At 34.5% G+C, this 24688-nt stretch overlaps 2 protein-coding genes across 5 annotated transcripts in view; both read right to left on the reverse strand.

The window, feature by feature from the left end:
- Nucleotides 1-453: 453 nt before the first annotated feature.
- LOC123681766 lies at nt 454-12224 on the reverse strand. Its single transcript, XM_045620050.1, has 2 exons — nt 10559-12224; nt 454-4435 (listed from the first exon to the last, which is right to left on the reverse strand). The coding sequence occupies exons 1-2, from the start codon at nt 12174-12176 to the stop codon at nt 537-539; spliced, it is 5517 nt and encodes a 1838-aa protein (XP_045476006.1). The 5' UTR covers nt 12177-12224; the 3' UTR covers nt 454-536.
- Nucleotides 12225-12925: 701 nt separating this feature from the next.
- Nucleotides 12926-24688, reverse strand: part of LOC123681771 (casein kinase I-like) — a 36243-nt gene continuing 24480 nt past the window's right edge. Inside the window, exons 4-9 of one of the 4 annotated variants that reach the window (XM_045620057.1) lie at nt 20770-20972; nt 20516-20675; nt 18785-18997; nt 16992-17100; nt 16825-16906; nt 12926-14890 (exon numbers count right to left, since the gene is read on the reverse strand). In XM_045620057.1, the coding sequence (XP_045476013.1) occupies nt 16864-16906; nt 16992-17100; nt 18785-18997; nt 20516-20675; nt 20770-20972 (728 nt within the window). In that variant the 3' untranslated portion in view covers nt 12926-14890; nt 16825-16863. Of the gene's footprint in view, nt 14895-16824; nt 16907-16991; nt 17101-18784; nt 18998-20515; nt 20676-20769; nt 20973-24688 lie in introns of all 4 variants that reach the window. The other 3 variants (XM_045620058.1, XM_045620059.1, XM_045620060.1) reach the window with 3 other exon arrangements.

The raw sequence follows: 24688 nt of genomic DNA on the forward strand, positions 1-24688 counted from the left end.
GTCAATCAGTTGATAGAATAAGCTGGGGAAATGTTTATAGAGAATTCCATAGAGCAACATTTCAATGATTCTTCTTCTTCTTTCTTAGAATTGCTCAGTTTTAAATTATGGCAAATAGGGAAAAAAATATTATTAGGTAACGTAATCCTTATTGCAGGAAAATGGGAAATTCATTGTATAATTTTAAGAAAAAAAGACCTATAAACATGGGCCTACCAATATTTTGTTTTGGAGTTACAGGGCGTTTCTTGTACTCCTATTGTGATGATTATACCAGTTTATAGAAACTTCATCAATCTACGGATTTGGTAAATAAATATCAAAACTTATAATTCATTTATTCATCACCTCTTTCACTTTAATAATCTATTTTGTGTGCAATAAATAGGTATGATGAAAAAATTTAATTTTTAATGAAAGAAATAATAACATAATAAAAACAAATTCAAATAAATATACACTTCAAATATATAATCTAAAACTAAAAGTAAACCAAATATGTAAAACTTATCTCGATAAAACATTCATAATTCTTCTCATAATCGAATAGGTACATCTGAAGGCTCATAAAAATAACAAGTCTTGTCTGGTGTTTTATGAAACATTTTCTCTCCACTGTAGCATGTATAAGGTAAGAAAACAGATTCAACGTCCAAATTTTTATATTTCCTGAAAAAATCCTGATACATTCCTAAGTCAATTTTTTTATTTTCAGCATTCAGAGAATTCTGCACATTCGATGTTCTTTTTTCGATGAGAAGGTTCAATTCATTTTTAAATGCTTTGTCGCAATGCCCGTCAGCATCTCTCACAATGTTAGTGTTCCAATTATAAGATTCGATTATAGGAAATATAACTTTTTTACGGGTGGAATCGCTTGTTTTATCAGCTCGTCTTTTCTTGTTCGTACTGCAATACTGCTTTTTCTCATCGCTAATTGGCGGAAATAAAATTTCTTCGTTGTTATCTGAACAGTCCCTCTCGACGTGTTCATGAAGTTTTATCCTAGAATGAAAACGATATCCATCAGGCTTTATCACCTCAATTACTTGTTCTACTTCAGAAGAATTCATGCCAGTATCATTCAAATTTTCAATTACTCCCATATCTTGCTGTCTCGTTAACACATCTTCAATAAAATCCAGGCCTAATCTCGGTGTAAATTTCACTCTTCTTTGTGTCACATAATTAAAATAACTATTACTTTTCGTAGTGCCATCTGCATTTCCTTCTGTTTGATTAGGTGAATTTGATGGTAGTGACGGCTTTGACAACTTTTCATCTTGTATAAGATTGGTACCAGCTCTTAACCTTATCGAACATCTTACGGTACTCTTTCTCCTTTCCCCATGTTTCATTTTCGATGACTTCGAGCAAAGGCGCATCAAATAATCATTCCTCAACCTTTCAAACTCCAGATCTATGCCATATATAGGCACTGGTTTATTCTCTTCAATAAGTTTCTTGTTTTCCTTGTAGATTGTCCCATAAAACTTACCTGGACAAGGATGGAAAACCTTCAGTTTCGCACTGAGGTAATCACACCTATTCGAACAGAACCTAACTATGCCACAATTTGGACACCTCAACAACGTTTTTCCAGTTCGCTGCATGCAGAAAAAGCAAATGTTGGAAAGGGTGAGGTTTTCCTCAGTTGTCCATCGATCTATGTGTGGAGGACCAGCGTTTTCACATTCGTCGAAACTCGCCAAGTCTAGTTCTTTCAAATAATCACCCAGCTGGTATTCGTCACTTGCTTGAGATTTACCACTGGTCATCGATATTTCTTCTGGTAGCAATGTAGTGTCGGTGTCCGAGGATACAGGATGAGATTCTTTGCTCCCTTCCGTATTTCCCTTCGCCACCTTTTTCTTTACTTTGTTGACGTTGTCGACGTATTTCATCAACCCTGCTATGTACAACAAGGATAAGAAGCACCGAGGCATTTTTCCGCTGTTGAAGGTGTATCGAATGTAAGTCAGGAATTCGTCGGAATTTCCAATGAGCTTGGCAAGGTAGCTGGTGTACGTATTCAAAGCTCTGAGCCTCATGAAACAGTATAAGTAAAATACCGCTTTGTACCTGTTTACCACGTGCAGGATCTCTCTGGATTTTTCTTGGAGATACACCTTTACGAAATCATTGGAACAGTTGTCTGTATCCTGCAGCGATTTACTGTTGGAGATATAAGCCCGGATTGTCTTCATACGATGCATAAATCCATCCCAACCTCGTTTATCGTCTGAAAACTGGCAAGGGGCATCTACATCCAGGTATTCGAAAATATTGAAGTAACAGTAAAGGGGATTGAAAGGTGATACTCTGGGCAAAATTAGATCTACTATCTTCTTGCATATAAAAAAGGGGAGGTAGTTTGAGTACCTCGCTAAGGCTAGAACGGTCAATGCGTTGCCTAAGCCGTAACCTAAAGGTCTGGCTGGATCTAAAAACGACAACAAGCATTCCACCAAGGATACATTTCCTTTAACTATAGCCATAGATAGATGCGAGTGTCCAAGATAAAGCCCAATGGTTCTGATACCAGCGTGAATTAGCATCTCTGCCATCCTACACAATAAGTGACTGTTCACGCTGGAAAAGTCTTCTCGAAGGCAGATGAAGTGTAAGGCATCTTTTCCACGTTTTACGATTTCACAACCAGGATCAAGATCACCAAGCAGATACTTGTCGCATTCCTGCCAAATAGAAGTGTCTGATAACAGATTAAGACAAGCTGAATGGTCGATTAGTAACTCCATGATCTTGCAATTTTCCTCGCAGAGCTCCAAACACGACACTATTTGCAAAGGTGTCATCCCTTCCAAATTCGAATTCTTATCAGCTTTAGCTTCCAAGAACAACTCAACAATCTCCGGAGTCTTCGTGAAGAGAGCCAAGAAAAAGGGAGGATACGGAACTGCTTGCTTGTTTGGATCAGCACCGTACCGTACAAGGGTCTTCAAGATCTTCAAGCATCGCTTCATATTATCTGAAAATCTCGTGAGATCCTCACCTATATTAATTCCTTTCGGCTCAACAGAAAATCTCTTCGGCCAACTGACGTATCTCAAGGAGAATACAAAACGGTCTGGACTATGCGAAAATTTTCGGTTAGAATCGAAACTTAAGGAGTTCGTGGTGTTCGTCGATAACTTCTTTTTCAGGCAAGACCTCAACTTCCTGGAGCTCGACGTCGTCATTGTGGAAGATCGACGTATGTTTGACTGATTCAGATTGATGAAGGATTCTTGTGGTCTCCACCGCGTTATGTAATCGATATCTAGGGTGAAACTGCTTAGATCCAAGAAGGATGTTTCCCAATTGACGACGCTATAGACAGCTTCAAGGTATTGCAGTAGGCATAAATTCAATGGATTGACACCTTCGTCATTCACACACTCCATATTTGCACCGTGATTTGCAAGCATTCGAATGACTTTTTTATCGTGGTTCCACGTTGCCAGATGTAACCCAGTGTTACCTCTGGAATCGCAGACGTTTGGGTTGACATTACCGTTCACTAAAAATTTTAAGGCTCCTGGTTCATCGAAAGTCCCGCATCTTTCAAGAAAATCCACGCAGCACTGCTCGTGTTGTCCTAGTAGGCCAAAAACGTCGCGTTTCCCAATTAAGACGTTCCTAACGTCAAAACTAACATTAACCTCACTTTTTCGACATATGAATGAATGACGTAATACGTCAACTAGAACATCGCCATTATTCAACGCCAATATAGAATCTACCAGAATTTTCTTCGTTTCCAAAGTATTCTTGTCTTCGGAATATCTGACATGTCGGCTCAACTTGACATCGATGAAATCCAGTACGTTATTGAAGAATAATTCCTTTTGAACCAAGCTTGCAATATAGTTATCATCGTTGCATTGATTATCGGTTGTGCATTGGCAATTATCCTTTATGTCAATGATCTTTTTCTTCAAGTGTATTAGTTCTTCGTAAGTCCTCTTCGAATGTCTTGCTTCTGCAGAAGACTTTTCGTTCAGTTTCTCGTTAGACAATTCTTTCTTTATCAAGATGAAATCAGGCAGTTTGTTATTATCGACGACATCTATGTAACAATCTTCTTGTCCAAAGTAGGATAGGTCATATCTGGATCTATCGAAGAATAAGCTATTTTTGTTTCTCACATGGGGATTGTACAATTCTTTAAATCGTAGGTATATGTCTAAGTTAGCATCAAGTTCGTCCAAAACCATGACTGCCACCTCATCATATGTTGTATTTACTGGTATTATCCTTTTGTGTTCTAATAACTTGAGTTTGCCAAGTGTAGACTTCCCGAGGAGTGGAATAGCATAGGAGATGCAAGTGGTAAGGCGTAGTATGGAGTTTCCGTACCAAATACCAACGTTCTGGGTTCCATCCATGTGAGACAAAACACCTGGTCCAAAGCGGTAATTCTGTCGAAACAGGCCTACAAAAAATAGAAATTGAGAAACACAAATTTGTAAATTTTACCCAAGGTGTATTATTATGTATTTATCAATCGAATATATGGATAGAAAAATCTTTCACTCAGTTAGAAGTTTGCTGTTTTTTGAGCCCTCGTTGTATGAACGAATATGAGAACCCTGGAAAATTCGGAATATCAAAAAAAATTACGAATATCGAAAAGAAAAACTGATATTTCGATGACAACCGATCAGACCAAGTGCAAACTTTGCTTGTAGATGTACAATAACATCTTCAAGCTATTCAAGTATCACCAAAACTATAGAATACTCAAACAAAATATTGAAAAAAAATTTATCAATTATTTCCATAACAACAGATCCTACTAGCTTGCAATTTATTTTGAATGTATAAAATACATAGGCGTACAACTTTGCTTCCGCCGTTTTTTCCAAAATTCGAGGCTTTATTGTGAATACCGTTTTTACATTTATGATTCAAAGAATTGTTCATCGCTGGTCACTACTTTCTCCCATCTTTCGGGCAGCGTACGAATCCCGCGTTGAAAAAACTGGTCATCTTTTGAAGCGATCCACGAATCTATCCAATTTTTTACTTCTCCATAAAACCAGAAGTGCTGGTCAGCCAGGCCGTATGCCATTGATCGAAACAAATGATAGTCGGAGGGACCAAGGTCTGTAGAATACGGCGATTGGGGTAGGACTTCCCATTTCAACGTTTCCAAGTATATCTTGACCACTTTCGCAACATGGGATCGAGCATTGTCATGTGTAAAACCTCTTTATCATGTCTCTCGTTGTATTGCGGCCGTTTGTCCTTCAATGCTCGGCTCAAACGCATTAATTACTTTCGATAACGATCTCCTGCAATTTTTTCAGTCGGTTTTAACAACTCATAATACAGTATTCTCTCCATATTGAGTAGACGTGTCTTTTGGTGCTCCTTATGATATTTATCGAGGCGAATAATTGATCGAGGTTTTCAAGTTGTTTTGAATCGGAAAATAATCTTGTTGATTATTTTTCAAGACAGACGAAATATTCATTTAAAAACAGTAAATGTTCCAGTGAAAACCACCTACGCTGATTATTATATTTTATGGCAAATTGTGTAACAAGAACAATTTTGCTGAGTTCTGAATATGCCAGCCAGTGGCGCACTCAAGAAGTGTGTCCCTCAAAGTAAATCAGATGAAATGGAAATGAACTGTGATAAATGTGAAAACAAATTGGAGGACTTCGTCGTGTTATGCGATGGATTATGCAAGCGGAGATTTCATCCAAATTGTGCCAATTTAACGGATGATGCATGGACAATGATATCAGATGCTACAAATGCAAAATGGTACTGTAATCAGTGCCTGTTGTACATCGAATTGATTTTGAAAAATGGTATAAACATAGCTGAAATAAAAAAACTATTTGAAGAAAAAATTGTTGATATTGAAAACAAGTTAACTGCTACAAAACATGCTGAGCAGAATGCGAAAACAAAAACTTATGCGCAAGCTACGGGAGAGGTGTTGGTGATAAAACCTAAACGAAAGCAGGAAAGTTCAATTACTAAAGAAGCCCTAATGAAATCTTGCAACCCTGCTACCTTAGAGGTAGGAATAACCCAAGTTAAAAACATCAAAGAAGGTGGAATCCTTATCAAATGCAACAGCAAAGAAGAAGTTGAAAAAATAAGATCTGCAACTGAGAAGAAATTAAAAAGAAGTTACGATATAAGACTGCCAAACCAAATAAATCCAAGGATTAAAATAGTAGGAATAGAGGAAGATATGGATAAAGAAACAATTGAGGAAATGATTAGAAAACAAAATGCGTGCCTTATCAAAGAACATCACCTTTTAGATGTGAAAATAATCAAGAAGATGAGAACTAGATATATGGCCATTGCAGAATGCGATCCTTCGTGTTTTAGTCTTCTTGTCGAGAGTGGAAAATTGAGTATAGGATGGTCCAGATGCAGTGTGTATGAATATGTACCAGTATTCAGATGCTACAAATGTGGAAATTTTGATCACAAGGCCAGTGAATGCACAGAAGAAGATAGATGCCTACTTTGTACGTCAGTAAGTCACAAAACTGAAAATTGTAATGAGAAAGTCAAGTGTCATAATTGTGTATTAATGAATGAAAAGTTTTCACTAAAATTGAATGTAGAACATAATATATTTGATTTGAATTGTTCAGTATATTTAAGGAAAGTTGAGGCGAAAAGAAAATATATCAAATTACCTGTTAATAATAGTCAATAACAATTAAAAATAACAAAAACGGACAACCTCATCATAATGCATCAAAATATAAATTCTCTGAGAAATAAATTAGATTTACTTGAAATATTTCTGATGGATGAGGAAATTGATGTACTTTGTCTTACAGAACATCATTTAACAGAGGAACTGTCAGGGTATATATCTTTAAATGGCTGTAAACTAAGTAGTATGTTTTGTAGAATTCTGAAGAGTTGTGGTGGTAGTGCCATATTCTGTAAAGAATCTTTAATGAACAATGTTAAAGAATTAAAAAAGATAAAGGAAATGTCAACTGAAAATATAGTAGAAATAAGTGCAATCGAGGTATATTTGACTAACAAAAAACTGTATATTATCTCTATATATCGCCCTCCTCACGGTGAGATATCTCCATTTCTCAGGTCATTGGAAATTATTCTAAATTCAGTCTGCAGAAACGCCAATAATGAGATCATAATTTGTGGAGATCTAAATATCGATAACCTAGGCGACGCTACTGCTAAGAGGGAACTAACAGATGTACTATCATCTTTCAACATTTCTAAATTGATAAATACTGAAACGAGGGTCGCAAAAAATTCAAAAACAGGTATAGATTATATGTGTGTAAATAATTCAGGAAATGTTTTGAAATGCAATGTTATTTTTAATGGGTTATCTGATCATTCTGCACAAATCTTAACTATAAGCGAAAATATTAATAAACCTGTATTGACGCAGTATGCTAGGTCATTCACGGAACAAAATCATCATAGATTTCGATCTTATTTATTAAAAGAAACTTGGAGTGAAGTTTTCACATGTCTGGAGGTAAATGAAGCGTTTTCGAATTTTGTTGAAACTATGAAATATTACACGGATATAACATTTCCACTCAGAAAATACGAGCCAAATCTACACAACAACAAAAAATCTTGGATAACACCTGGCATTCGCACGTCATCAAAACACTTGAAAAGAATATACCGTGAATTATTAGACAGCAACTATGACGATAATAAACTAAATTACTATAGAAATTACAAAAGAATTTATTCCAAAGTTATTAATGAAGCAAAAAAAAGGCAGAATATCAGCATATTTCAACAAACTGAAAATAAATCAAAAGCGGCTTGGAAGGTCATCAGCAGTAATATTTCACATAAAAGTAACAAAAATCGTAAAGTAAATAAAATAAGAATAGAAAATCACACTATTTCGGAAACAAAGGATATTGTCAACTATTTTAATGACTATTTCGTGAATATTCCAGTCGAATTGAATAAAAAACTGCCGCAAACGCCTACTAATTGTGATTTGCCCTCAAGGTTGACTCATTCAATGTTTCTTACGCCAGTAGATGATAAAATTGTCAGGGATGTACTGAAAAATCTAAAAAATTCGAATAGCGTTGGAGTGGATGGCATAAATACGGAAGTTTTGAAAAGATGCGCAGATTTGATTGCCCACCCATTGGCATACCTCATAAATTTGATGTTGGATCGAGGTGTATTTCCGGAGATTCTTAAATTGGCGAAAATTGTTCCAATCTATAAAAAGGGAGATACAAAAAAAGTTGAAAATTTTAGACCTATAGCTCTACTGTCCGTCATATCTAAGATAGTTGAAAGAATTCTTTTCGATAAAATTATTTCATTCCTGACCAGTAACAATATCCTTCACAGTGCGCAACATGGATTCCTGAAAAATAGATCAACAACTACAGCCATTCACGACTTTTTGAGCAAACTGTATGACAGTGTAGGTAATAACATGAAAACTCTAGGAATATTCATGGACTTGAGTAAAGCTTTCGACCTGGTTAATCATGAATTGCTTCTCGAAAAATTGATAGCCTATGGATTAAGAGGGCAAGTAAATAATTTGCTGAGATCCTACTTGACCAACAGAGCCCAGGTAGTGGAAATAGATGGTGTAAGATCTAAAGAAAAAAATATAGAGTTCGGTGTTCCTCAGGGTTCTGTATTGGGACCCCTATTGTTTTTACTATTTGTAAATGACCTACCAGATATAGATGAGAGAAACTCGATTGAAATGTTTGTCGATGATATCAGTTACCTATGTAGCCATAAAAATAAAGAAGAACTCATAATGTATGCACAAAAAATGTTAGATGGATTCGTTAAATGGTTTAAAGATAATAGATTGTACCTAAACATAGAAAAAACGGTATTTATCAACTTTACCCCTCGAACTAAACTCAGCATGGAATCATTTCTGATTAAAATTAATAGTAAAAGTATACAGCAGGTTTCAGAAACTAAATTCTTGGGGGTATGGCTTGAGAACAACTTGGGATGGGAAAGCCATACTAGTACTGTATGTAAGAGCTTGGCATCTTCTTGCTATGCTTTGTATAGATTAAGGGAATTAACTAATGCGAATGTATTAATGACCTATTATTGTTCTCATTTTTATTCCAGAATAAAATATGGTATCATTTTCTGGGGATGTTCCTCTCTTAGTTTAAGAGTGTTTAAACTTCAAAAGCGAGCTGTACGCATAATAGCAGGTGTTCAAAGATATACTCCATGTAGGAACATATTTATTGAGTATAGATTGCTTACAGTACCCTGTATTTATATTTTAGAAACTCTTGTATTTGTTAAATCTAATTTGGATAAATTTCAGAGGAATAGCGATTATCATAAGTATTACACACGGCATTGTGAGAAATTTTGTATACCTAGGCATAATCTCAGTATTTGTGAACAGAATCCAGCTTACTTCGGTATATTACTATACAATAAGCTACCAAACTCCATTGGAGAACTGAAAAATATTTCTGCATTCAAAAAAAGCGTGAGAAATATGTTACTCGATAAATGTTATTATCATGTTAATGATTTCTTGAATGATAGTGAATTTAATTAATTGTGTACCACCTATAATATAATTGTTCAATGACTTGTCCTATATTGAATGTTCTCAATCTAAAGGATTAATAAAGATTACTTACTTACTTACTTACTTACTTACACTACGCCGAGCTGGTCTCACCAAATACTGAGCATGACCTTGGAACCGTGAATATTCGGTTTGACCGTCGACGTAGAAGCATGGCCGGGATATTCCCCTGATTATCTGCTCTTGGTATTATCGTTACGAACACATTTTTCATCTTCAGTCACAATGCGATGCAGAAATCCCTTACAAGCAGCTGTTCACAAGCAAACAAACACCGTTCAACATCTCTTGGCTTCGACTCGTACGGCACCCAATTTCCTTGTTCCTGAATCATTGCTATGACTTTCACGCGTTTTGAAATGGCTTGTAGCGTCACTCCAAATGATCCTGCCAAGCCAATTCTTGTTGCGTTTGACACGAGTCTTGATCAAGTAATGCCTCCAATTCTGCATCTTCGAAAACCTTATCTCTTTCACCGCCATGCTAGTCTTCGACGTCAAAATCACCGTTCTTGAAGGGTTGAAACCACTCTTGGCACGTTTTTTCAATAATAGCGGCCTCAACATAGGTGTTGTAGAGCATTATATGAGTCTTAGCCGCAGATTTATTCATATTAAAGCAGAAAATTATAACCTCCCGCAAATGACGAGAATTTGGCTCGTAAGCTGACATGTTTAATCAAGAATAACTTCATCATGCAGACACAAATCGACTAATATTTCGATGGCGTTATGTTAACAAATACCTAAGCTTATTGTATGAGATCTACGATCTATTTATTTCAACTACCGCTACTGCCATCTATTGCAAAACGGCGGAAGAAAAGTTGTACACCTAATTTCAGGAGGACCGTATCATCCAAGAGTGCAATTGGCTCATAAATGACGAGCGCTCAAAAGCTTATGATGCCGAGTCGGTGCTTGAAATTTTTTTGTCGAATGTATAAGATGTTACCTTCGTATTTGTCGCCATTACCATACATTATCTGACCATATCCATGTAGTTCATTGTTGTAGAGTTTTCCATCGTAAAAATTCAAATACTTCTCTCCCTTAATGAAATAGTACCCTTCACCATGCAAACTGTTGTATTGGAAATATCCACAGTACTTTCTCTTCTCAGCCGATATCCATTTCAAGCACCCAAAGTTAGTTCTCAGACCATTGGCGTCTTTATCGCCCTTGAATTTGTAAATGAACCTATCCCTGTCCCAGACTTCGTCTACGTCACTGCTGTTTATAGAGTCCTCCATTCCATACGATTCTAATTCTTCTTCTTCGTTTGAATACTCCCAGCCAATTTCAGAAGTTGCATCAACGGACTTTTGAGAACGAAAGGACTCTGTGGATGTTTCAGGAGCTTTTATACCTTGTCCTAAAGGTTCTACAGGGTCATGCAAAACAACCTGTTCAATTTGTTCTTGATGTGCCTCAAAAACCTCTAATTCTCTTTCAGGCTTGAGAATATCTTCCTCTATATTTTGAAAAGAGACAGATGATATTTTAGCTGGGATTGCAATGCTGCTAATCATTTTTTCAGAGTTTTCATCGTCTTCATCGAATTTGGAAAGAGTACTTTTTCGAAATTCCTCTTTGCCAATCTCTACTAATTTATTTAGTTCATCAATTGAACTTCTGAGGACTCTATCATCAGCAATATTTTCCAAGTGCGGTAATAAGTCTTCCCTAGAATCTCTGATACTGGATTCTATGCTCTTCATTTCACGCAAAGCCTTTAAAATTGCATTACTAGGTTTACTAACTCTTCTAACTGAACTGTCTAAAGATATATTCGTTTTTATGAAAGTATCTCTCCTTGAAGTCAAAGGTAATTTCGAAATTGGTGTTTCCAAGTGGAGCGTTGATGACATTGTTGCTTTACTAGGTGTTATCGTGGATGACATTGTTTCTTGTACCCTTACTTTCTTATCATCTGTTGTTGATTCTTGATCTTGGCTAGTTTTTGAGAATTTCCTCATATCCAGCTTAGGTTTGCTCTGTTTGCCTGCATCACTAGATTTTCTGCCTTGCTTCTGTCCTGTTATTTTAGCTTCGTCTTCCAAACTCTTCCTTTTTTCATCCAAAGACTTTCTTGTCGACACTGATTCTCTGAGAGAATTTTTTTTAGAAACTGCCTGTTTGTATACCTCCATAAATTCTGTCTTTTCATCAAATCCAACAGAAGACCTCAATCTTGTACCAGCTTGCAATGAAACAGTATTTGTTCGTTTTGACTGTGTTACGGTCGAACTTTTCGCATCATCTTTCTTATCATATCTTCTTATAGTTTTTTCAATTAATATTTCTGAAGAAGCCATCATTTCAGTATCATCAAATAACTTATTTTCGAATTCTTTCATAACTTTTTCTTGTGCTGCGTCAGGTTCTTCGTTTTCAGGAAGTAGTTTAACAGACAAAGCTTCACTAAAAGTTGTGTTTCTGGGAGTTTCAAACTGCCGTAAACTTTTTTTGTCGATCCATTGTAATGTATCTTCTCGTAATGAGAGACGATGCTCATCGTTAACGTGAATTTCTATCAGTTGTGTTAGCGAATTCTGGGAGGTAGTCATCATTACTTTTTAATACCAGTTTTTGATGTCTATCAAATTACTAATCGGAAAAACTTCTATGAATCTTATTTTTCGAGGCTATCAAATATTATGATACCTTCTTGTTCTTAGAAATGAAGGCCTTACTTAGATAAACTTTTTTTAAAGACTATACGATATAGTAGTCTTTAAATAGTAAAGGGTGTTCCAATAAGAGGTGTCATTTTGAATAGCCCGCTATCTGAACAGCTGTCTCTTTTGAAACTGTCATCTTTTGACATTTGCCAAGTAGAAATACGCCTTTGCCCATTACTAAAATTGGAACGATACACACTACAACAACGTATTGAAATTGTTTAAATCCACTACAAAAATGCCAAGCTATGATTATTGATTTTTTTGGGCCGGAATTGAAAGATAATGATGTGGGCGACGTTTATTTTCAACTTGACGGCGCTATGTGCTACACAAGCAGCGAAACAATAGCAATTTTACAGGAAAAGTTTCATGATCATGTTATTTTTCGAAGAGGTAATACAATTGGCTAAGATCTTGTGATTTAACACTTCTAGACTTTGTACTTTTGAACCACGTAAAAGATGGGGTCTATGCCAAGACTCCACAATCGATTCAAGACCTTAAAGATGTAATGCATGCAGTTATCAAAAAGAAACCCTATATTATAGTGATAGGCATCTTATTGTGATTATAAAGTCCAAGTTTCCATAATGATGGATCTTAAGTGTTCTAAGAAGGAAAAAATAAAATTGGAGTTATATCTGTTTTGCAGTTTATTTACCATAATTTTCTGAGAAAACATCAACATAGGTCACTGCCAAAAATATAGAGATACAGTTCAAATATTATGCAATAAATCTCCGATATTGGTCTCTATTCAATCATACAATCTCAAAAACACGTTAGTTCCATTTCAATAGAACATTTCCTTTCATGAAAAACTAAATGGTCCATCAAAATATCAACATCTATTTCCCAGCCTTCATAGTGGATAAATTTTATTGAAACACCAAATATAGTTGAAAATATCTCTTATCATTTTAATATTGCAACTAATCCATACTGAAAACTAGTTGATACAAGTCTTGAAAGAATAGAGAAATAGATTTCAATTGTGATTTTTTTCATGATAAAAAAATTGTAATTCCGTACTTCATTCGATTATGTTAATAAGGATCAGCCTTCGATAATGAACAATAAATATAGTTAGGAAAACTTAACAAAGGAATGCGAAAAGGTTGGATTATTTAGGAACATTAAATAAGACTCGAATCAATGTTCAATGACAGAAATACAAACGAAAATATTGAACCTTATTTTGAAGCTCTTACATTTCTTTACATATACATTTTATACAATGTGACACACATCAAATTTTATAAAAATCTCTTTTTACATTTAAAGTATAATTGATATATACTAAGAAGGAAATACATATTAATTACAGGTTCAGTCCAGATATGTACAAGTGTTATATCCTTTTTTTCATCAAAAGAACCAGTTTCTATTGGTTTGAAAAGTAATGATTCTGTTGATTCCTATCAGATTAAAATCCTTTTCGAAATGACAATATTATCAAAGCCAGATACATGGATATTTCAAATTTTGCAGATCCTATATAAATATACAGAATTAACATTGGCACACTATAAATCTCATCCAGTAATGAAAACGAAATTTGCCAACATTCAATTCACAACAATTATAATTCAAACATACAAATTGCTAAGCAAAACAGTTAAATCACTTGCTTTTTATTAGAATTTTTTCTTCGATCATTAAGACATTCGGTTTATTCATTACAGGTTTACAATACATGTAAATGCGAAAATGAATATAACAACACTTATGTTGATAACATACTTCCATAACAAAATTAACAAATCAATAACTAACCAAACAGAAGAACCTTTTAGAAGAGCTTCAACGAATTTAAGCAATAAAAATAATATTATTGAGAAGATAAGAAATCAACAAATAACTGAAAATTTCTTAGAATCGATGGAATATGTAAATATTTCTCAATATATATTTCAATTCAAAAGAATTGAGTGCTCTATTAATGTAAATTTTGGGGATTTCATTCTGTATGAGTCAACAAATAAATTCCCAAAAAGGAGTTTATTCAGAATCACTTCTGAAAAATTTTGATTGATGTAGAAATCAATCGCTCTTCTCAAAGGTCGAAAACAACTGTCATAACGTCAAATGAAACCGAACAAACATGCATTTTCTTTATACTAGGTTTACCATTGTGTACATTTTGTGGTGCAACAGATTCATTCATTTCAAGTTAACTTGCCTCAAACTGTCAAATCAGTCATTTTTTTAGTCTTCGACTTCAAATTTCGGGTTAGTATCATTTCAGCAATTCAAAAATTTCATAATTTGTAAAATAAAGTTAATGCAAACAAGACAACCACATTGCTTCATATATTTCTTAAACTTAGGCATCTCATAACTTTTGTAGTATTAATAATAATAATCTGGTAGAGTTCAGACTATCTGTCTGCACAAAATCTTCTATTCCATTCGACTCCTTGAAATAAAATGTATCCTTACAATAAAAATTCATTTATCCAGAATATTTTCCGTCGCAATCTCACATAGCTCATTTCTTCATCCGAGAGGAAGGGGGGTCCTTCGAAGAGCTACCTCTCCTCGGGAGACCTATCTGAGCTGTTGTCTGACTAGGGGGCGCCATGGGTAAGCCGGGGGCGCTTCCAAAACAATTAAACATTATTAATAATTTCCAATCTGCCAAAAAATTTGGATTGGAAAATTTTCAAAGAACCGACAAAAATTAGTTTAGATTTCAACTTATTCATCGAGATCAAACAACAGGTTTCGATCAATTAAAGAATGGTCATGATTTAAAAGTTGAAATATTGTGTTAGGGTGTAAAACACTCAACAACGAAGATCAAAAACAAACTAAAAATACAAAATCAAAATTGATATCAATTTAAAGTCCCATGATGACTTGAAAGCTGAAGTATCACTCTCTTTTACTATTGTCTACGGGATTTTTGTAATTAATGTTTGACGCACGTTTCGACAACCAAGTTATCATATCTCTCCAAAATGAGAACTGCCAGCCAACATACTCTTCTCAATTTATGTCCCATTTATGTCTACATTGATGCAAATGTTTCCATCAAGAGAGTGCAGTTTTTACCACAACACTAGCTGATGATTGTCCCACATCAATTGCAATAACCTTCAAATTTCAATCGGCTTCGACTAAAATTATACGCCATTTTATGATAAAGTAACCTCTAAATTTGACAGTTACAAAGTATGTATAACCACCTCCATGGCCTAGCGAGATGGTTAAAGCCGACTTTACCATGGAGATCTGGGTTTGACTATGTCATGGGTGTTTGTGTTTTGTCTATACTACCATATTTGTGGTACACAGAAAAATTGTCAATCCCAAATAATTAATACCGATGAAAAATATATAAATATGAAATTGAACAGACATGACCATTCTTAAATTCTCCAACCCAATTAAATCTATATATCATTCTGTATCATCTGGATTATTTTCAATGATTTGATTTATAAAGGGATAAATTTAATAAAATTAAATACACTTTATTTCAACACCTTTCAAATGGTACATGTTTTGATATAAGATAATTTTTAAACAAAAATTAATCTCTTAAAACAGAAGATAATTTCCAACATACAAATAAATTAGATACATATTGCAAATAGTCTGCGTGAAAAGCATTTATAATGCATTAAAAGCTCTCTATAAAATACAGTTTTCAGCAAAATAATGGAATTATCAAGAAAAAATTCATGATACATCAATAAGTTCAGTTTATACAGAGCTTATAATGGTTAAATGGATTTTTGTTATTGTGTTGATGAATTTTTGATCTGTTAATTTTTTTAAACGAATTGAAGAAGTCAATATATATCACAGCCAACCTACTAAATGTTAAATGATAAAGCATATTTAGTCAATATAATTATCTATGAGAGTGCAAAGAGTGAAGTTACAACTAAAAATATTGCACCTAAAGTAAATAAATGTCCTCCTCATTATCAACTTTTTTTTATCAACAAACACTAAACCTGCAGTGTCAGGATGAAAATTATATACACAGGGGAGGAAAAACTAGATGCTTTGAGAAATCTAACAAAATAGTTCAAACTGTACACTTGCGAGGATAACTACAACAAAAAAAGAAGTAAACCTTGACGTTATTATAATCTAAACAAATTTGTTATTTGAAAGAAATTGCAACTATCTGGGATGCTGATAGTTACAGGCAAATCGAAATCCGTTACTCAAAATATATGTACAAAAAAAAAAAGGTTGGAAACTCCAATAACACGCAAAGGTAGAAAAAAGAGTTGGTTAATTAGGAATTGGTTTCCTACAAACATCAATTTTGGTAACAAGCGGAACACCATTTATACTTCATTTAAGTGTATTTCTGGAGTGGATAGAATTTATATACTCTGCGAGAAAAACCATTTCGGTTCCCAAAAAAAACTCCTCCTGAACCTAACCAAATTTGGAATCTTCCTGGTATTGCCTATAGAATAAATTTAAACTTCTGTTTTCACTCTGCGAGTCTTCTGCTATTGTTTTCCTTTATATTATTCAAAATATTAAGAATTTGGAAAATACGTACTTTGGTACTCAGGTGTCGAGTTTTTCTTACATAGTATATTTAAGGTTTTTTAGGTTTTCTTGATGTTAAGCGTTGAAGGAAGCTGAAAAATGTTAGAAAGGAATGATGTGAAAAAAGTCCATTTACTGTTATCTTTCAAAGAAGTACTGAAGGAAAAATCAACTCACTTTGTCTGTTTAGTGGTGTGGTCTGAGGTAGGTATATTCTGCGCTCCTTGGTTAGGCCTAAACCTTACAGATACTAAGCGTTCACAATTTTCGAACATTCTAGGAGAAGCTGAAAGAAACAATGGTTAGTATGAGAGGTTGAAATGAGAAGTTAAAGGGTGGCGTAAATTCCCTTTGGATCTCGAAAGCGGTTTGATCCTTCCATTCGTAAATTTGTTAATAAGCAGCTCCAACACCTAATTAATATATTAATCACATTCTATTTGTGTTCTGAAAGTCTTAGGTTATAATACCAGAGATGCTTTTTTTAATCTACTTCATCGCCATTTTTTGTATATCCCTCTGAAAGCAACTTGCCATTTCATTTTTGACATTAGTGCAGTTCTCAATCGCCTTTCTCAGATCTATACACAGCCTAACCTAACCTAACCTAAAACCTCCATTTCAAGTTTTCATAAGACACCTAACATTTCCAGATTCTTCATTTCAGAACAATTCACAGAAAAAAAAGATTTGAAACAATAGATAATCATGCTTGTCATGCTTCCCTCTCATTGAAGTATACAAAAACCCTCAACTTTATATAGAAAAAATTAACCTCAACCTCAATAAGAAGATACATTCTCCTACCTTCGAATTTTTGCACTGCCATGATGGGAGGTAAAACAAAATGCGAAGAATTGAAATAAGAGTTTTATTTCAAAAATTGAAAACAGAATTTAACTAGAACTGATATCTTATATTGTTAAGATAGTGAAATATAAAAATACTTAATCATTATTTACAGAATCATTAAATACTGCTATAAAAATAAAAAAACCCAGATGGTAAAATAAAATAACAAACTAAATAGAGTACATTGTGGCAGTTTTGATGATGGTAAAAATCAATTGCACTGGATGATCGATCATCTGAGCAGTTTCATTTAGAACGGCAATAGTTATGTACAATTCAAGTAAAATAATTGAGAACTACAAAAAGTAAGTTCGTTCAGAACTTAAAAAATTATCACGCTTCAATCTAATTGTTTTATGTATCACTCCAATATTTTTTTTAATGTTACTTTAGTTGAAGAATAAAATAACACGTTTCTTAAAATTGAAACAAAATTCCACTTCTAGAACTGGTCCGGTAAGTGAACTCTTTTTTTTTTTTGTTAAATTGTTCCAAAATGAAAAATCAGACTCTTCAAAAACTTTTTAGTCTTTCATAATATTAAGTTTAAACTTCTAAATGCCAATTCTCTGAAATCCACAGGAATCTAAAATTTGTCTACGAAATAAAAATAAAGAAAATTCCAAGATTGAGTAGTAATTTTAAACAACTAGCACAACTGGGTTAAAAATCATTATACCACATTAAAATATTCTCGATTCTTTAGCTGTGCTCCACATGCTGTTCAAAACTGTATCACAACTTAGGAATTGTCTAATTTAAACTAATATATCGATTAAAGAATTAGAACAGTAACGATTATATCGGGTTTTTCGATCTCCTCAAGATGTTTCACAAATATCACAATTTGTTATAGTGCGAGTCTTCATTGATGGCGTTTTCTCTTCTTACATTTCTCAAAAATTTCGATTCAAGTTACACTTCGGCAAAATTCCCATATCTGTTCGACAAAATGAAAACTGCGATAAAGACATCATCAATGAAGACGCAACTAACCCTCTATTAATCTACAATCAAACAATAACATAAAATCTCAACAGCTCCCCTGATAATCACATCAAATTGGAATCAACGGTTCATGGTTGAGGTTAGAAGGTACTTAGTTTTAAGAGGCTTACAAGTAGTGATAACATTGTCCAATGGATTCGCAACAACTGCGTTATTTGGTGGAGCCATCAGTTCTAAGCCGTGAGGCCTCCTAGACCTCGAGGGAACTGCAGATGCCGTCGAATCGCCAGGGGTGACAACATGAGAACCGTAGCGAGTGGTTCTAGACTGAGGTTGCTGCTGTTGCTGATTATTCTCCTCTCCGTGACTTCCTCTCGAACAACCTTGAAAAATCAAGAATTATTTAAAGAAAATCCTTTATTGTAACGGGTGTTTTTTTTTTCGAGGTATATAACTTTAAGTTGGCATTACTGTTCAAGATGACGACCGATTTAACAGCTGTCAAGTGATTTATTCTCAGTTTGGTTTGGCAATTCATCATGAATAGACTCACGCCTGCACAACGCTTGCAAATATTGCAAATGGGCCCAAAATGAGATTGCCGTTGTTCGCGATTTTCATAAGCGAATTTTGTTTAGCGATGAAGCGCACTTCTGGTTGAATAGCTACGTCAACAAACAAAACTGCCGCATTTGGAGTGAAGCTAATCCTCAAGTGTATGTCGAAACACCGTTACATCCAGAAAAATTGACTGTTTGGTGCGCTTTATGGGCTGGTGGAATCATTGGTCCGTACTTCTTCAAAAACGATGATGGCCAGAACGTTAAAGTCAATCGGTATAGAGCCATGATTACTAACTTTTTCATTGCTGAATTGAACAACCATGATGTCCAGGAGCTGTGGTTCCAACAAGCCGGCGCAACATGTCACACAGCTCGTGCCACAATCGATTTATTGAAAGACACGTTTGGTGACCGCCTAATTTCACGTTTTGGACCTGTGAATTGGCCTCCAAGATCTTGTGATTTAACACCGCTAGACTACTTTCTGTGGGGATATGTAAAGTCATTGGTCTATGTGGATAAGCCAATCAAGAGAAATTGCAATTGAAGTTGCAAATTATTCCACTAAATCTAAATTATGTAATATTGAGAATTGAAGTATGTTGAAATTTGATAGGATCGGAAGTCAGTATAGATAACCACAAAACGAAAAATATAACTGGCCCTTGTCATTTTATTGTGTCCTTGAAAATAGTTAAAACCTATAAACCTACAGTCTTGTGGTGTGCAAGGGCGCAATTTCTGTGGGGCTATGTAAAGTCATTGGACTATGCGGATAAGCCACAAACCCTTGACCATTTGGAAGACAACATTCGCCGTATTATTGCCGATATACGGCCACAAATGTTGGAAAAAGTCATCGAAAATTGGACGTCCAGATTGGACTACATCCGAGCCAGCCGTGGCGGTCATATGCCAGAAATCATATTTAAAATGTAATGCCACAAGATTATCTCGCGGATAAATAAAATTAATGTCAATCGATTAATCCATCGTTGTTTTATTGCAATTCAAAGTTCTATAGCTCTAAAAAAAAACACCCTTTATAACAGGAGAAAACCCAATTACAACACAATATTTTGTTATAATAATAATTTTTGTCTATTACAAATTTCCAACAAAATTATGAAGATCAACAAAAAACAATGAGAAATAGAAACTAAAATACCAATACAATTTGGAAATATTGTCTTCACTAAATCATAAAGATTAACAAAAATAATTATAAATACATAAATCCATAGTTGCCCGACACAATTTTGAAATAAATTATTGCAAATTTACTAAAAAAAAGTGTGCAACAGGTGTGGTTTATCACACAGCATTGCTGGTACCTACCAAATTTGAGCATATTCCAGTCAAATACATAATCATAAGTGAAGCCTTGTCGATGGAAGAGTGTTCTGAAGAGTTGCCTCAAGTAGTTGTAATCAGGGTTCTGTTCAAACTTAAGTTGTCTACAATAGTGTAAATATCTGAAGAATTCCCCAGGATATCCCTACAACAATAAAGAAATCAATTAGAACTAGAGAAGTAATTTATAAACATTTCTTTTGAAAAATGAAACAAAAGTCACAATATGAAATACCTACCTTGCACAATTCTTCAAGAGGCGTGGACATTTTCTTCTCTGATATTCTTTCGTATTTTTGTCTTTTTGTTGCGGCTTTCAGCCCCTGCCAAGGCAAGGAGCCCCTATTGAAGTACATTAAAACGTAACCTAATGACTCAAGATCGTCCCTTCTTGATTGTTCTATGCCAGAGTGTGTGTTTATACTAGCGTATCTTGCGGTACCTGTAAAAAGAAGAATGTCTTCAAAACATGTTCATTCGATGCTAGAAAGAAGTATTAGAAACACTTTTATCACATAAGACTTTTCTATAATTATTGTATACCAATTTGTCATTATTAACTCTATTGTTATAACCAAAAAACAGACAACCAAGGTCTAAAGCAACTAAATACTGGCTAAGCTGAAGTGTTATTGAAATGACTTTATTTTCATGTTGCGTTAATGCATTAAAAGAAGATTAGGTAAGACGTCCAAGAAGAATTCAGTGATGTACAAAATATATATTTCTTTTTCGTAACATAACTCACGTTCAAACTAAACTGAGTCAACTAATCACAAATCTATCAGAAAACTTTTTGTAGTACGAAACCTTATCGTTCTAATGCCATCTAGTGGAGAACTAAAGCCATCTATTGCAAAAATAATGGATTTCTTTCACTAAAACTTTGGTTGATTTGCCGTGTGAAACTTAAACTTTTGATGATTTTTTATAGTTTGATAAGAAATTTATATATTTTTGAAAAGGGAAACGACATGGATTTCTAATATACCAACAATAAGAGTACCTATAGGGCAATAAACTAATTTATTTATGGCATCCCTAATAGGTCCGGGATATTCTGAACACTTTGCAATGTATTCAATTAATTATTGATAAAACTGCTAGGAAGGCGAAACAATTGTAGAAATAATGAAAATCTTTGGAAACTAACAGAATATCCGGGACTTATTAGGGAAGTTTAAAATAAATTTGTTTATCGCCCTATAGCCACTCTTATTTTTGGTTTATACTGTTGGAAATGTATCTGGAAAGGTAACATTTTGCAATGTAATCAATTAATTCTTGATAAAGCCCATAAGACGACGAAATAATTGTAGAATGTATTAAATAAATAAATAACAAAAATGTGTGGAAATGAAAACAGTTTTTTTTTATCATATTGATATGAATTTACATAGAGTAGGGACTGAATGTATCAAATACTTTGCAAATCATTTTACTAAGAATGCATATAAAGGCCGGTCTTCGTACAAGACTTTTCTAACCCCCAACAGTTTTCGATAAACCTAACCTTGACTAAAAAATAACACCAACAATAAATCTTCGATTCCTAGATTCATATAACTTATCAAACGGAGGTAGAATCCCCAGTCAAGGATGTCGATCTTACGACAGGATAATCCAACATTACCACACCACTCTCGTAGTGTTCCTTATCATTCTGTACCTTTTTTTTTCCACGTCCCCGCGACCGTTTCCCATTGGCTGCCAGAGACTGTCCTAGGCAAAATTGCAAAACAACTAACGTCCACTTATAAGGCCATTACGAGAACCGAGTGGCAGTCAAGATTGCGCATAGTAAATGTTGTCCATCCTTGACAATGCAACAATCATATATATAATATTTCATTGCGCTAATGACACACGGCAGCGGCGATGGATAAAAAAGCAGACAGGTCGAGAAGCCTGACGTTTGCACAAGGCGATTGTTATTGTACAATCGTCGATGTAACTGTTTCGCGAGTTGTCGACTTTTCGAGCCGTTGGAACGATTAGATTTGGTGAATAGGTTCAGACGTTTTCGGGGCTACTGCTTACAATCGAAATGGGTCGTAACACGTCAATTTCTTACGGTAAAATCGCAGACTGGATGTGTGAAAATGCAGGTCGCGTAACGCGGTTTGTTTACTTTTCGTCCATCCCCCGTAGAGAAGTTCATAAAAGAAAAATTTGTTACGTGCGAATTTTAATATATTGTCGCAAATAATCGATTACACTCGATTAGAGTATGAGTCTCTAATAATCATAATGAAATCCTTCATTTCGATTCATTAATAAAGGATTTAAAATAAAATAAAACGAAATAATTTCCACTGGTTAATTTAATTGTTAGCAACAATTGTTTCGCCACGCTATGGCTTCATCAGGATGCATTTCTGACTGATAAGAGTACACAGTTTTTCGGAAACTTGTATTGGAACAAAAATTTGACATTGGCAGAAAAATATTCGATAGGATATCATAAGCTTCAAAGTTATATAGGACAATTTGCCCCCTGCGATTTCCAAACTATCGGAAGAAATTCTATAAAGAGGAAGAGTTCACATCTGTTCAACAGAATATTTTGGGTATTACATATATAGGGTGTTTTTTTCGAGGTATATAACTTTAAGTTGGCATTACTGTTCAAGATGACGACCGATTTAACAGCTGTCAAGTGATTTATTCTCAGTTTGGTTTGGCAATTCATAATGTAGAGACTCACGCCTGAACAACGCTTGTAAATAGTGCAATTTCATTTCGAAAATAATGGTTCTGTGCGGAATACGTATCAAGCACTACGTCCATTTTATTTTGTTTAGCGATGAAGCACACCTCTGGTTGAATGGCTACGTCAACAAACAAAACTGCCCCATTCCTGAATTGAACAACCATGATGTCCAGGAGCTGTGGTTCCAACAAGACGGCGCAACATGTCACACAGCTTGCCACAATCGATTTATTGAAAGACACGTTTGGTGACCGCCTAATTTCACTTTTTGGACCGGTGAATTGGTCTCCAAGATCTTGTGATTTAACACCGCTAGACTACTTTCTGTGGGGCTATGTAAAGTCATTGGTCTATGCTGATAAGCCACAACCCTTTGACCATTTGGAAGACAACATTCGCCGTGTTATTGCCAATATACGGCCATAAATGTTGGAAAAAGTCATCGAAAATTGGACGTCCTGATTGGACTACATCCGAGCCAGCCGTGGCGGTCAAATGCCAGAAATCATATTCAAAATGTAATAAATGCCACAAGATTATCTTGCGGATAAAAAAAATTCATGTCAATCGTTGTTTTATTGCAATTTAAAGTTCTATAGCTCTAAAAAAAAACACCCTTTACCTGTTCATTTCCAGGGATTTTAAGAGTGTTAATCTTATGCTCTTATTGTCTAAATGGAGAATATCAAAGTTGTTATAAGAAGTGTGATCTAATTCTTTCAAATGATTTGCATAAGTTGAAAACGAACTATCAGATGTATAACTCTTTTGGTGTTCGTTTATCCTTTTCTTGAAAGATCTTCCTGTTTGTCCAATATAAACAATGAGGCAATCATTACAATTTAACTTGTAGACACCGGATTTATTTTCTTTCTCAGTTTTTTCTTTATTGTTTTTCATGAACATCCCTAAATTGTTTCTTGTTTTGAAAGATATTATATAGTTGAATTTTGTCTTTAGGTATTTAGCAATCTTTTCGGAAATATTAATAACATAAGTTAACGAGCAAAATTTAGTATCAATACTATAATTTACTTTCTCTAATTCTGTGGTTATTCCGTTCATTCTTCCACATCTTGTAGAACAAAATCGTGCGAGAATATATCAGAAACGCATAGTTTTTATGGTTATATTTTATTATTATATGTTGGTACTCCGAACTTTCCGCCACGGCTTTATCTGTCAATTCATCAATTTGCCTCAAAGAAATCAGTTCTGCCAACCAACATTTTTCAATGCAAAAATCACTAAATGATATATATGGACATATTTCATTAATTTCAATAAAAATGCAATGAATTAAAGAAAATAATGAATAATACTCGTACAGAAGGCTCATTCTACCACTCGTTCGTTCAAAAACTCGCCACTTAGCATGATTCATAGGTATATTTTATAATTGCAGTGTTTTTTGGGGCTTTAATCGGGTTGGAATAGAGGATGGT

Source organism: Harmonia axyridis, chromosome 6 (assembly GCF_914767665.1).
Source record: "Harmonia axyridis chromosome 6, icHarAxyr1.1, whole genome shotgun sequence".
Taxonomy (NCBI): domain Eukaryota; kingdom Metazoa; phylum Arthropoda; class Insecta; order Coleoptera; family Coccinellidae; genus Harmonia; species Harmonia axyridis.